Source organism: Rhinolophus ferrumequinum, chromosome 6, assembly GCF_004115265.2.
Source record: "Rhinolophus ferrumequinum isolate MPI-CBG mRhiFer1 chromosome 6, mRhiFer1_v1.p, whole genome shotgun sequence".
Taxonomy (NCBI): Eukaryota; Metazoa; Chordata; class Mammalia; order Chiroptera; family Rhinolophidae; genus Rhinolophus; species Rhinolophus ferrumequinum.
The window spans coordinates 45,317,125-45,332,527 of record NC_046289.1 but is presented as its reverse complement, the minus strand read 5'-3'; the positions used below and the strand labels follow the sequence as shown (position 1 = coordinate 45,332,527).

The 15,403-nt window shown below is 33.4% G+C and overlaps 1 protein-coding gene across 5 annotated transcripts in view; it reads right to left on the bottom strand.

The window, feature by feature from the left end:
- DPP8 (dipeptidyl peptidase 8) overlaps window positions 1-15,403 on the bottom strand; it is a 52,486-nt gene that overhangs the window by 24,569 nt on the left and 12,514 nt on the right. For all 5 annotated transcript variants that reach the window (XR_004423198.1, XM_033107983.1, XM_033107982.1 and 2 more), the window contains exons 5-10: window positions 10,974-11,147; window positions 10,000-10,168; window positions 5,444-5,554; window positions 4,158-4,286; window positions 3,462-3,523; window positions 841-941 (exon numbers count right to left, since the gene is read on the bottom strand). Coding sequence is in view for 4 of the 5 variants with exons in the window: in XM_033107983.1 (XP_032963874.1) it covers window positions 841-941; window positions 3,462-3,523; window positions 4,158-4,286; window positions 5,444-5,554; window positions 10,000-10,168; window positions 10,974-11,147 (746 nt within the window). In the remaining variant the exon portion in view is untranslated. The remainder of the gene's footprint in view (window positions 1-840; window positions 942-3,461; window positions 3,524-4,157; window positions 4,287-5,443; window positions 5,555-9,999; window positions 10,169-10,973; window positions 11,148-15,403) is intronic.

Here is a 15,403-nt window from a genome sequence, read left to right as displayed (position 1 = left end):
TGAAAAAAATTGCTTTAATATCTGTTAAATTATCACTCACAAACAGCTAATTAAAAGTATTAGCTTATTCTACACTTATTTTTAAAAGTTAAGCTTGAATAGAGTTTTTAAAAGCACTTTTCTTTAAATTGTCAAAATCAGATGGCGTTTAATATTGTTTGTTCCCTTTAGTGTCAACAAATGACAGCCTCATAAAGCTCCTGGGGTCTGTATTAGACACAGAACTGTATGGAATCATCTTCACATAAGGCTCTACAAATACTTCTGCTGTAATTAATTTTAAAAATACACAGTTAATGTGAGCCTTAAAGTCATACTATTTTTTTTTTTTAATGACTGATGTCTTTTTTTTTTTTGGATTTCATTGGGGAATACTGGGAACATTGTGTTTCTCCAGGGCCCATCAGCTCCAAATCATCATCCTTCAATCTAGTTGTGGAGGGCACAGCTCAGCTCCAAGTCCAGTTGCTGTTTTTCAATCTTAGTTGCAGGGGGCGCAGCCTACCAGCCCATGAGGGAATTGAACTGGCAACCCTGTTGTTCAGAGCTTGCGCTCTAACCAACTGAACCATCCAGCCACCCTAAGTCATACTATTTTAACCACACATCACACTGTGAAACCATGACTGACTAAGTAAGAGAATGAAAATGCAACGCACCTATGCTTACAGGATTACAAATCCACAAGTCCACTTAGTTTAGGAAAATCTTTTTGTGCATAAGTAACTACACTGCAAATTTACATGTCAAGGTAGTTCTAAGGCAAAACCAACAGCACAGACATTTCTAAAGTTCTGAATCCTAAATTATTTGTAAAGAAGGACAATTTAACATACGCACTATTTTCCCTCTGGAGTCCATCCAGCTCTGGCAATATATTCAACTCCTTCAAACAGAATCTCGAAAGGCTGAATTAGTTCCTTATCTATGACATCTATAATCTATTGAAAAAGAAAAAAGGAATCTAGTTATAAAGGACTTAAAGAATCAATTTACTAATCTACTTAAATCCTTACCTTTAATAGCATGATACTTTTTCAGACTTAGGTATGTAAAAAGGCATGAAGAATAGAGCAAAACCAGCAGTAAGCTGTGGGTTACCTATACTTGTGCTCTTTACGCCTAAAAAAGTTCTAACCACAAGAATTAGCACAATCTAAAAGTTTTCCCTCATGAATTTATACTAACAGAACTCTTGATGATAACTCGTAAAATCAAGTTTTAAACACTTTAGTATCTAAGAAAAATATAGTCCTTAGTTCCTTATATTTTAGCCTAAAATATTATTTGTGTAATGTATTAGTGAAAAGGTCCTGGGTAAGCAAATTTTTTTCCTTTAAAAGTCCTGTCAACACAATTTAAAAAAAAGAGCAAAAGATAACAAGAGACAAAGAAGGACCCAGTCCTCCCACTTCTGGGTATTTATCCAAAGAAACCCAAAACACTACTTCAAGGGGACGTGTGTATCCGTATGTTCGTGGCAGCATTATTTACAATGGCCAAGATATGGAGGCAGCCTGGGGGTCTGCTGATGGATGAATGGAGAAAGAGTAGGCAGTACATATATACAATTGAATATTGCCCAGCCATGGAAGGGAATGGGTTCTTGCCATCTGTGGCGGCATGGATGGACCTAGAGGGTATTGTGCTGATTGGAGTATCAGACAGAAAAGGACAGATGCAATGTGGTTTTGCTTATGTCTGGACTCTAAAGATCAAAATAAACAAACAAAACAGAAACAAACTCACAGATACAAAAAACATTTTGATGGTTGCCAAATGGAAGGGGGGTGGGCGGAGGGAGGAAAAGGGGAGGGATGAAGAAGTATAAATTGGTAGTTACAAAATTGGTAGTCAAGAGGATGTAAAGCATAGGGCACATGGTCAATGATACGGTAGTGACCATGCATAGTACCAGGTGGGTAACTAGTCAGGGAGATCACTTGAATTTTATAAATGTCTAACCCCTATGCTATACACCTGAAATTAATATACAATAATATTGGATGTCAACTCTAATTTCAAGTTAAAAAGGTGGTAGAAGAAGGGGAATAAGAGGTCCAAATTTCCAGGTATAAAACAAATAAGTCATGGGGATGTAACATACAGCATAGAGAATATAGTCAATAATAGTAATGATAGCATACATAGTACAGTATCAGATGGTTGCTGGACTTATGGTGATCACTTCTTTAGGTGTATAAATGTTGAATAAGTATGGTGAACACTTGAAACTAATATTGTATGATAGCAATATTTTAAATAAAAATCCTAAAAAAATGACCAAAGAAAGGATCTGAATAGACAATTCTCCAAAAAATGATTACTAATGGCCAATAAGCACATGAAAAGATGTGCAGTATCATTAGCCTTCAGGAAAATGTAAATCAAACCACAATGAGATAGAACTTCAAACCTACTAGGATGGCTGTAACAAATAAGACGAAAAGTAACAAGTGTTGATGAGGATGTGGAGAAAATGAAAACCTTATACACTGCTGGTGGGAATGCGAAATAGTGCAGCCACTTGGGGAAAAGTTTGGCTCAAAAGTTTAAACATAAAAGTTATACAACCCAACAATTCCAATCCTAGGTTATCTAGCCAACAGAAATGAAAACGTATGCCCACACATTCATGGTAACCTTATTCATAATAGCCAAAAGGTGGAAACAACCCAAATGTCCATAACTGATGAATGGATTAAAAAAAAGTGGTCTACCTATACAATGGAGTAAAAGTAATGAATGCCGATACATGGTGTCACATGGATGGAGCTTGAAAACATGATGCTAAGTGAAATAAACCAGACTAGATACTATATGATTCCATTTACATGAAATGTCCAGAACTGGCAAATCTATAGACAGAATGTAGATTAGTGGTTGCCCAGAGCTGGGGAGCATAGGGAGATTGGGGTCTAATTAAAGAATGTGGGGTTTCTTTTTTGGGGTGATGAAAATGTTCTAAAATGGACTGTTGTGATGGCTGCACAACTCTGTGATTATACTAAAAGCCATTTTAAACTTTGAATGAGTAAAACTATTATATATGAATTATATCTCAATAAAGCTGTTTTAAAAAGTCTTAATTAAATCTGTAATTTATCTTGTGTGCATTCAGCTTATAAACATTTGACTGTCCAAATGGATAGCATTACAAGAGAAATGTAGGATATTTAATAAACCGCAGACATGTATCTAACACAGAAGATAACTCACCTGTCTATAACCAGGTGATCTAGAGAATTAACTTTTAAATACTGATCTAGAGAATTAACAAAGACAAAGAGGAGAAACAATTGGAAAGGAATGGTAAATATGCATATCCCCATATTCCTATTTTGGGAACCAGCAGAAAGTTTTCAAAGTGGAAAATAAGGACAACCTGAAATCATGATCTATGTATGTCTCAGCAAATTCAGTGAGTCAAAAAAAAAAACAACCTAACATTTTATACTTACCCTTCCTTCAGTATCAATCATTATTTCCGACATCTTAAAAGTGACTTTAGGATTTGCTGTGCCTTTAGAAAGAAACATAAATGAGTAGTAATGCATATTCAAAATTATTCAGACTAATTTTGCCAGATCAATCCTCTTAAACTTAAATCAGGAATACTGTAGAGTCAGAGCTTTATTGAAAGTCAGAATCTCACAATTCTACTTCAAATTCATAGTTTTTAATAGGGTATAAAAAAAGGCCAAAAAGCATCAAGAGTCAGTATGAAATAAAAAAAGGGGAAATTCTGTATGATTTTGTTAGGTTGGTGCAAAAGTAATTGCGGTTTAAAAGGTTAAAAATAACTGCAAAAACTGCAATTACTTTTGCACTAACCTAATATAACTGAAATGCTGTAAATGGCAAAAAGGGAAAAATTACCAATTTAGTAGAGACATAAGCCCTTTAAAATCTCTATTTCCTAGAGAGACACCTTTTTATTCATTCCTTGAAATAACCAGTTCTGTGCACTTCCCACCTTTGAAAATAATTAAAAAGGATCAGCTTGTAGTTAAAAAATCTACTTCAGTGACAATAAACATTCCATCCTTACTAAGGGCTCTAAATGACCAATGCTGACCATAACTTTGGATTACAGAGAGAATCTTGTCTGGAAAGTAGAAATGAGTGAATATAAATACACCAAGGGAATACAGTACCTGTTTTAGGATAACGAAATGAATCTGCCCTCCTTGTTTCCAACATAGGGGATGTAACATGAATAATTTCCACCTCGGATTCATCATTTTCTTCATACAAAATTCTAAGAATTTTGCTGCCACTGGGAGCTTAAAAGGAATTTAAATATTGAAAATTTAGAACAATTACTCCAGAAAGTAATCAGAACTGACCATTTCCCCCAGCACTATATATCTCATAATGGAAAATAATTTACATATAAAATATGCTGCCTTTTATGCATGAAAATATCACTAGTCTTTGCAGTAACAATGTGAGTTACTGCTTAGCCATTTTTACTGGTTAAAAGTCACTCCTTTAACCATGGTGACCCGGGAAAACACACGTGAAGAACTCCAGTCCTTGCATACCTTAAAATGCATTCCTTAGTGAAAAATGAATTATTTAATAACATTCACAGTATTTCCTATAACAAAATAAATGCTATTTACATAGTATCCAGTTTTTTTGAATGGTTTCTCTAATTGTGGCAAAATTTTGCTCTAACAAACACAGTTATGGCAAAACACTTTACATCTTAAAACAAAAATCCAAATATAAGACATGGCTTAAAAATAAATATTTTTCATGGTCCCTTAGAAAAGTGTTCAGAATATTAGCCACAATCCATTACTGGGTCATAAAATCTATTAAGAGGTCATAACCAGTATTAAAAAAAAATACAACGAACAAAAAATAAACATCAGAATAATTACACACAAGGATAAGTTTGCTTCATGAAATTTATTTTCAGTTTTATATTTACTGTGTAAGTACAATGTATTAGGCTAGAATGTAAGGCAAATTTTTAACTGGGTCATGGTCAGGAAGTTTGAAAACCACTGCTTTAGCAAGCTATTTCTCAGGCAGTAAATACTTGTAAATTCACTAAGAAAAAGGAGGAATTTGTGCTTTTTTCGGATCCATTCATACACTAATTTGGCCATCTGTTCATGCGGACTCTCTAGTCAACCCTGCAATTCATTAAGACATGGTTTTCATTTTGCCACCAACATTACCAAGACCAGCTTCTAGATGAGAAATTGCCAAGGGTAGTTGAAGGACCTGAGCCACTGAACCACAATACAATTTTTTTTATTAGAATTCATTATGGTGGGATGTAGCCTGTATATTCTAAATTAACTACTAGTAGAATCCAATCTTCATCACTTCAGACTCTACTATTCAGGATCTAGAATCTGGGCATTTAACTGATAGTTGAATCTCACAGTATTTTAATGACCTACATCATTTTGAACATCCTTACTTGTTTCAGCTTCTGGACACCACCAATAGCCAGAATATCTATCAAATTCTTCTTGAAGAACAAAGGTAGCAACTCCAGCTGATCTGGGATCCTCTTCCATGTTGGCTAGCTCTAGAAAAAACAGAAAAGGCAAAATTATCACAGGAAGTTATCTATCTTTTAATAGGTACAAAACAGAATGATTCAGCTTATTTTGAAAGGCAGCTATAATACAGTGGGGAACTCTGGAGCCAAATGGTCTGAAGTCAAATCTTGGCTTCATCAGTCACAAACTGACTGACCTTTGGGCAAATCACCCAATCTCATTCCACTGAAGCATTCCATTAGTAAACGGGAATAAGAATCTACCCTTTAAAGTTACAAGGATTAAATGAGTTAATTCACACAAAGCACTTAGACCAAAGCCTGAACCATAGTATGTGCTCCATAAATGTTAGTTGTTATTTTTCCATTTAGCTAGAACATGGGAAAAAAATATATGTAAAGAGTCATGTTGACTTGTAACTCTCCTACATAGGGAAAGTACACCTTTAGATCTAGAATGGGTCTTACAGATCTTGTAATTCACCATTCCTCCTCTCTCCCCTTCCTCCCATTCAACCAGAGCAGCTCAGCTTTGATCTATTTTACACTTAAGTTTCCAGCAAATAGCTTGAAGGGAACTCTTGCTTTTAAAACAAGAACAATAACACCACAAAGCCATAATTATGTAAGATTTCATGACATGGGGAAATGTTTACAATATACTTGAGTTAAAGAAAAGCATATTACTAAATAGCATACACACTGCAATTCCATTTATAAAAATGTTATACAAATACATTATTTAAAAAAGTATTGGGATATAATCCAAAATGTGGTTCTCTCCAAATAGTGAGACTATGGAGAAGCTTTTTTAAAAAATTGCTTTATAATTCACAAAATCTTAAGTGTACTTTTTATTTTTGAAAAATGTATATTTGTATAACCACACCCTATCAAGACAGAATACTTCTAACATTCCAAGGATGTTTTCTCATGCCCCTTCCCAGTCACTGGCCATTCCTGCCCAGAAGCAACCACTGATTTCTACCATGGCAGGCTAGTTTTGCATATTCTAGAATTTCATATAAATGAAATCATACAGTATATATACTTTATGTCTGTCTGCTTTTTGAGATTCATCAGTGTTGTATCAATACCATGCTGCTCTACCAATGTATCAGCAATTCATTCCTGTTTATTGCTGAGTAGTAGTAGTTCCTTGTATACCATAGTTGTTTTTTTAAATCCATTTATCTGTTAATGGACATCTGGGTTGCTTCCAGTTTTTGGCTATTATGAAGAAAGATGCTATGATCATTCTTATATAAGAATCTTTGTGGACGTATGTTTTTATTCCTCTTGAATAAAGATCCAGGAGTGGAATGGCTCGGAAGTGTATGTTTAACTTTGTAAGAAACTCATACAGAGTTTTCCAAAGTATTTGTATTGTATTATATTCTTACTGGTAATATATGAAAGTTCCTCTCCAACATCTGGTGTTATCTTTTTCACTTTAGCTAATCTAATGGTTTTACAGTAATATCATAGCGATTTTAATTTTATAGGCAAGTTTCAATGTACTCTTATTATCTATATTTTCTATATATTGTCTAAAATTAATGTGCAGTCTAACCAGTAATTTGTTATCCAAAAATCTTGAGTCCAGAAGTGTTTGGAACTCAGAATTTTGGGGATTTTTCATATATTGTACATCTACCGTGTAATTATGTAACATCTCCAGCAGGGTAATCAAATACCCTGTAATCAAATACACCAATATTCCTGTAACAAACATATGAATAGGCACACTAAGTAGGATTAAGACTATAAATATCCTCAGGTCAGTTCAGGTCAGGTTTTGCCACCAAATGAGTTTTAGCCCCAAGCTAATGAAAATTAAGCTCAGTTTTCAGAGTTTTTTAAATTTTGGTATTAATGATACAGCCAAAACCAATGCTTAGTTTTCTTAGATCTTTCAACTATCCCAAAGTTATATCCCCCAAACTGTTTTATATTTCGTTCTCCTTTAGATGTAAGAATAGGTACCACTCATTTTTATCTCCCTATCACTTATACAGACTTCAATTATTAAGAGTTATTTATTAAATGAATAAATGGTATCATCTTGTTCTTCCAATAAGAAATGTCATTTGAGAGTAGAGGCTGGTATATTACTTTTACATTCCTCTACCATACCAGGCGGAGAATAAACAAGTACATGCTGACTGACTAAACCCATCAAAAGCAGACTTTCACTTGAAAACCTATTGTGAATAAGGGGAATAAGAGTGATGATGTTCATTCTCTACTTACCTTTTTATCTAAACAAACACACAGCACTTACTATGTTTCAGACACTGTCCTAAACACTTCACAAATATCACCTCATTAAAAGATCCTAACAACTCTATGATGGCATGCTATTAAACATCTTACAGATATGGAAACACAGAGTTAAGTTATATAACTTAAAGTCACAGAGCTAAAAAATGGTAGATAGTCTGGTTCTAGATTGTATTTTTAACTATTATACTAATCCTGAAAATAATATACCACATACCTACATAGAAAAGAAAATAAAAACACTACACAGACAGCATTTTGCAGTGCTTCAGTACTTCCTACTTTAAATTCTGCCAATCTTCAATATAATCCTGTGTGGGAAACAATTCTACAGAAGAAAAAAATAGGCTAAAAAAAATGCCTTAATTCTATAGTTTCCTTGAGGGCCAGAACTATGTCCTAGTCAATTCTGTATCCTTAGTTCCTGCCACGGTGCCTGGCACACAAGAACTTAATGTATTTTTGATTGATTGATTAGTTAGAACAGAATTCTTGACTCCTACTTTGTTAGAGCTTTGCAGTCCCAGCCTTAAGTACAATAACTAGTACACAGTGAGTGTTCAAAGTTTGTTGAAAGCATGAAAAAATTGCAGATTTCCAGCCCTGATTTATTAACTACCAACTTAATCTTTCTAATGCCATTGGCAGCTGTTCTGATTTCGTGACTCCATATGGAGACCCATTAAATACCAAACCACGTACTTTTTACTTAACATTTTTTCTACTCCACCTCCTCCTTTTCTCTAGCCTGTGCTCTACTTTTAGATCACAAAACATGGATAATTGCAACAGTCAAGCTTTGGTGTCCCTGTCTCTAGTCTTGTGCTTCTTAAATACAACTTGCACAAAATACCCGAATAATTTATCTACAATATGATTCTGACCACACCACACAACTGCTAGAACTTTTCAATGGATCCCCACATCATGATAGAGACCACATTCCTTTACATGAGATACAGTCTACCTCTGCCTTGGCTCTTCTGATCTGCCAGCTTTATCTTTCCCTACTTCTTGACTCACACCTCATGCTTCAGGACCAGCAGACGGCTTCTAACTACACACACACACAATAGTGCCTTCTGCGTCGCGCAGTCCCCTCACCTGGAGTGTACTGGCTAACATGTAGTCATTATTTAAGATCAGTTTAGGTGTCATATATTATGGGAAGCTTTTCCTGATCCATAACACTCATTGGTGTTCTTGTAACACCCTACGTTTGCTTCTTATCATTCTGTTTTCTTATTTGTTTATATAATTTTCTTGAGGGTTAGAACTATGTCTTATTCAATCCTGTATCCTTAGTTCCTGCCACACTGCCTGGCACACAGGAACTTAATGTATTTTTGCTGATTGACTGAATAGGTAGAACAGATTTCTTGACTTCTAATTCAGTGGTCTTTCTATCAATGTAAATTATTCAGGAAAAGGTTTCTTCTATAATATCGATTATCCTAATGATGAAAAACTGTTTGCTGTCAATACACTTATATTCTAAAATAATTTATTAAGAAAGACTTGCAATAAATCAGCTTTGTGAACATCAGATTAATCAGAAGTTGAACAAATGAATTTTTAGAGTGACTAGCCTTCAATATGGAGTTTATTCTTAAGCTCTGTTTCACATGTTCAAAGAAAAAGCAATACACTATTTCATTTCCCATCTTTCATTTGTATTGAAAGCTTTAGAGGAAAACATTCACATCTTTCCTACACTGAGTAGTGTTTAGAATTATGGTCACTTGAATAAAAAATAAATTATTTCCACAATACACACAGTTCTACAATTTTGTTTTTTCTGACAAAGTACGTAGACTCTCCAAAAAGGGGAGATAAATTTTCAGGTAGTTCTTATAGTATTAGGTTTTTCTGTTTGTTTCCCAATAACAAGATTAATTTTTAAATTAAAGTTTTATTTTAATGACAACAGTTTTGGGGAAATTCTGGCAGTCTTATTTGGTGAAAGCACCATCATGTCAGAGGTGCTACTGTTGAGCTATGTGAATGAACATTAAAACAAGCGGTACTTACCACTTAATGCTCTCTGCTTTTTTTCTTTTTTAATTTTAAAGATTTGAATGTAAAATATAAGGATCACCCAGCTTGCTTCAATTTCAAAACATAAGCAAAAGCAAATTCCATTTTAAAAATACTTTTTAGGAAACTGGATTTGAAGAACTATGCATTACCATTGTGCACATAGGTGAGTCTCCTTTCTTCTCTGGTTACAATGTTGGATATCCAAATATCATTGCTATGTATGAAAGCAATCCAGTCTGGATCAGCTGGGCATAATTTTGGATCCATCCGAATGTTAGGACAACTAGTTTCCACTAAATTCGGCCGTAAGGGTTGTTGCTAGAAAAGTAAACAACATTTTAAGGCAGGTACAGGGTGACACACATATTCATTTGCAGGCACCCTTCCTATAAAATGAACAGTAATTCCAAGTAAAATGTCAACTATGATAATTGCTCCCCAGAAAAATATACTTTCATATGCCTTAACTTGTACAAAAGGACTTATTTTTCATTTATTTTTTTACTATGAATTAGGAAGCTAAGTGCAAGATGAAAGAAAATAAAGACAATATAATAACACTTCATAAATTTTGTTGCCCAAACATGTTTAATAGTTATTGTTTATTAAATACTTTTATTAAACACTTATTTATTGAATATTTTATTTATTAAATATTTCCAATTAATTTTACCAATATGAAATAGTTTGCTCATAAAAATGTAATGAAAGCCAGGACCATCGCAATTCCATCAAAAGAATAGTTCTAACAGCACATAAAGAATTTGCCTGGACTAAATCAAAACATTTAAAACCATTTATTAAGATGAATTAAGCTTTTAAGGGAACCAAAAATGAAATGCTTTGTCATAACATTATCTTCCCAAACCCTCCTCAGCGCTTACTCAGAAAGTGGGCATTGATGCCCTTTACTATATATTCCCACATAGCAAGTGTTTTAGCATTTTTAAATTGTATATTATTGTAATTGGAAATTAATACCCAAATTTCTTGTTTTCTTTATAACTAAATTTCTTAATTGACGGGTAAACAGAATTTTTTCTGTTTAATTACCTTTCTGATTTGGATGTAAATAAACTTTAGGACCCAAAAACAGATTTAACAAGTAGTAATACCAACTTACAGTAAATCCTTGTGGCCCTCCATCTTTTACATGATAAATTCCACTACCAGCTTGAAACAGAAATGTTCCACTTCCTTGGTGATAATCATAAGAAGCAATTCCAACTGTTCCAATGCGTTTTCTTTCTCTTAATAGTTCTTCTTCTCGAGAATACATTCCATAGTCCAGTGTTGCCTAATGCAAAAAAAAAAAAAAAAAAAGAGAGAGAGAAAGATCATCTACTTCAGTCTTCTGAAAGCTTGTTTTTTTGCTTTTAGCGCTGAAATTCTAGCATCTCCCAATATTCCTGAGTCTACATTTTTAGTAACCTCAAAATGTGCTGGCAACTTTAAGCAGATTAACTGAAATCTGCTGAAAGATTTCTTGGTAAAGGGCCTCTAGATGATTGATTTTTTTGTAAACTTTTATTTACTTTAAGTGCGTTTTTCAGGACCCATCAGCTCCAAGTCAAGTATTTGTTTCAATCTAGTTGTGGAAGGTGCAGCTCACAGTGCCCCATGTGGGGGTCGAACCAGGAACTTTGTTGTTGAGAGCACCGTGCTCTAACCAACTGAGCTAAGTGGCTGCCCCTTACATGATTGTTATACACATTAAAGAAGAAGAATTACGTGTCATCACATTGGCTTGGCATTCAAGATCTTCTATATTATGTAAATATAACTCAGCAGTTTTACATGCAGTAGTTAAGAGCACAGACTTTGAAGTCAAGTGGTTTGAATCTAGGCTTTGACTCTCACTAGAAGTCTTTGACTTTAGGCAAGTAGCTTAATTGCTTTAAAAGTAATTTTTCTCACTTTCAAAATACTAATAAATCATCTACTGCAGCGTTGTGAAGATTAACTGATAAAAATAGGTGAAGTGTTTTGCACAATGATTGGCACAGAGTAAGTCATCAATATCAACTGACATTAGTACCTGTCTACTACATCTACTAATACTCCTCTAATAAAACCCTAGTCAGGCTGGTCACCCACTGACATAAAACCTAACATGTAACGTTCTGCTTCCTGGCCTTTACCTCTTCCATTTTCTCCCTTTCTTCCATTTTTCTTTCTACCCATCTAAGTTTTACTGATACCTAAAAACCTTAGCTCTAATTCAACCTTGGCCATGAAGTTCCCTGATCCATTACAGTATACTTTTGAAATTTATGTTAAGAGTTACTATCTCTCTTATTCATTTGGCTATAGTATTGTTTCTCACTTTTTTTCAGTATTTCTGAGTAGAAATAAGTAAAAAACAAAGAAAAACTTGAGAGCAAAATCTGTGTCATTTTGTTTACCTACCTACGTCATTTGTTAAAATCTGTAATATCTGTAATTACTGATGATGAATTTTCCAAGCTAGAAATATGACTTGATACATGCATAAAATCTAAAAAGGAATATAAAGAAAGCAAATCTAAAAAGTGCTAATTACATCCACAACATCCCTCACTAACAGATCTTCACACTGAGTTTGACAAATAAAGGAAATACACATGGTTTCTGCTATGAAGGAGTACACTATAAAAAGAAGTCTAGATGAGTTTCGTGGTAGGAATGAATCAATCTAACATTAAGCCAGCACACTGAATGTAAACATTGTTCAAGGATGGTAAACACAAGTGTATACTTGCAAACCTAAAATAATGTTAGGTGTTTAAAAATGAACCTTGGAATCTTGGTAAAAACCTAGTTTTTGGCATACATTGTATCATTTTTTTACTAATGTTTAATTACATATATATATATTTGTACATGTGTGTGTTAGGCTCCAAAAGAAAAATACTTCCAAAAGAAAATTCAATGAACATAATAATTTTATTAATTTTGATCTTTTGTTTTAAATATCTTTTAAGACTATTGAAGCCAAGAGCAATTAATTCTGAGTATATAATTATATTTTAATTTCTCCTCTTATTTTTCTTGAATGTCACCAGATTTAGTCCCTGCTTAATATGTCTTAATGCTTAGTAATCAGAACACAAGAAATCTCAGAGCTAAGAAATTAACTTTCACAAGAGAACTCTGTATTTATAACTGTGATTTTAAAATTTGTTATTTGAAAGAATAACAAGCAAGATGATACAAAGAACCCTGAAAAAGATCAATTATGGTAAACAAAGTTAGTCTTACCCCAAATATTTAAAAAAATTAAAACATGAATAAACAAAATAAGCAATGGTAGAGAATAGAAAATCTAAAAAAGAAAGCTGATCTAGAAATTAATAAGAAAAAAAGGTGGCAAAGAGATGAGACTTTTAAGTCAGTGATTACTGATTTAAATTTTATGTAAGTTGGAATTACTGGATAGCCATATGCAAAAAGATAATATTAGATCCACTTCTCACCTATTTCAAATGGGTTAGAGATTTAAATGTTAAAAATGAAACCAACTTGTACTTCTATCAGAGATGGAGTTACAAGGACCAGACTTATCCTTTCATCTGAAACAACTGAGAAAACGGACAAAACGTATGAAATAACGTTTTCAAGACACTGGATATTAGAAAACAAAGGACAGTGATCCCTAAGAAATGGGAAACAAATGAGGTGAGCCTTACACTTGTACTAGCTAACTGCCTTGACAGTTTCCAGATGTTGGCATAAGAAGAAAGAAGCCAATGAGTCAAAGAAAGAAAGAAAAAAAATCACAAAGGAAATCAGAAAATACTTTGAGACAGAAGAAAACATAATACACCAAAACTTTAAGGAATTTAGCAAAAGCAGCGTTCAGAGGGAAATTTATAACTATAAATGCCTACACTAAGAGAGTCAACATTTTGATGGTTGCCAGACCAGAGTGGGGTTGGAAAGCTGGGTAGAAAAGGGAAGAGAATAAGATGTGCCAATTGCCAGTTATAAAAACAATCACAGGGATATAAAATATAGCATAGGGAATATAGTCAATATTGTAATAACTATCTATGATGCCAGGTGCGTACTAAACTTATCAGGGGATCACTTTGTAAGTTATTTAAATATCTAACCACTATGTTATACACCTAAAACTAATATGATATTGTATGTCAACTATAATTGAAAACTTTAAAAACTATTTTAAAAAACTCAAATCGATAACCTAACCTTTTACTTTAAGACACTAGAAAAGAAGAGAAAACTAAATCCAAAGCAAGCAGAAGTAAGGAAATAATACAAATTAGATTGGAAATAAAATAGAGAATAAAAAAACAATAAAGTTGAACAAAACCGTAAGTTGGTTCTTTGAAAAGACTGACAAACTTGACAAATTTAGCTAGAACCATCAATAAACAAAAAGAGAGAAGACTCAATTTCCTGAAGAATGAAAGAGGGTTGTTATTAACAATTTTATAGTGATGAAAAGGATTATAAGGAAATAGTATGAACAATTGTTATGTCAACAAATTAGATGGTGTAGATAAAATGGTTAAATTCTTAGAAACACACAAATCACCAAAACTGACTCAAGAAATAGAAAATCTGAGGCCTATAACGAGCAAAGAGATTTAGTAAGAAATAGAAAATCTGAGGCCTATAACGAGCAAAGAGATTTAGTAATCAAAAAACTTCCCACAAAGAAAAGCCCAGGACTAGATGGCTTTACTGATGATGAGTTCTACCAAATGTTTAAATTAAGCCTTCTCAAATTCTTTCTCCCTCCCCCGCCCCCAAAAAAAGAGAGATAAAAAGAAAACACCTTCTAAGTCATCTGATGAGGTCAGTATTTCCCTGATACCAAGACAAGACAAAGACATCACAAGGAAATAAAATTGTAGGCCAATATCCCTAATGACTACAAGTACAAAAATCCTCAATAAAACATCAGCAAACTGAATACAGTAGCATATTAAAAGGATTGCAAATGACCAAGTAGGATTTAATCCAAGAATGTAAGCTTGGTCTAACATATAAAAACTAACCAATGTAACACACCATATTAATAACGGAAAATAAGTGATCTTCTCAATACAGGAAAACCATCTGACAAAGACCAACACCCTTTCATGATAAAAACACCCAACAAACTAGTAATAGAAGGGAAATTTCTCAATCTGATAAGGGGTATCAATGAAAACCCATAGCTAATATAATTTCTAACAGTAAAAACTGAAAGTTTTCCTCTCAAAATTAGGAAAAAGAAAGGATATCTGCTCTTATCACTACTATTCAACATTGTTCTAGAGGTTCTAGCCAGAGCAATTAGGCAAAAAATAAAAAAGCTTCCAGGCTGGAAAGGAAGAAGGAAAACTACCTCTATTCACAGACAAAATATCATATATATAGAAAACCCTCAAAGATCTTAAAAAAAAAAATAGAGCTAATAAATGAGTTCAGCAAAGTTGCAGGATACAAGATCAATATACAAATATCAGCTGCATTTCTGTACATTAGTAATGAACAGTCTGAAAATAAAATTTAAAAACTCCATTTAAAATACCATCAAAAAGAATAAAATACTGAGGAATA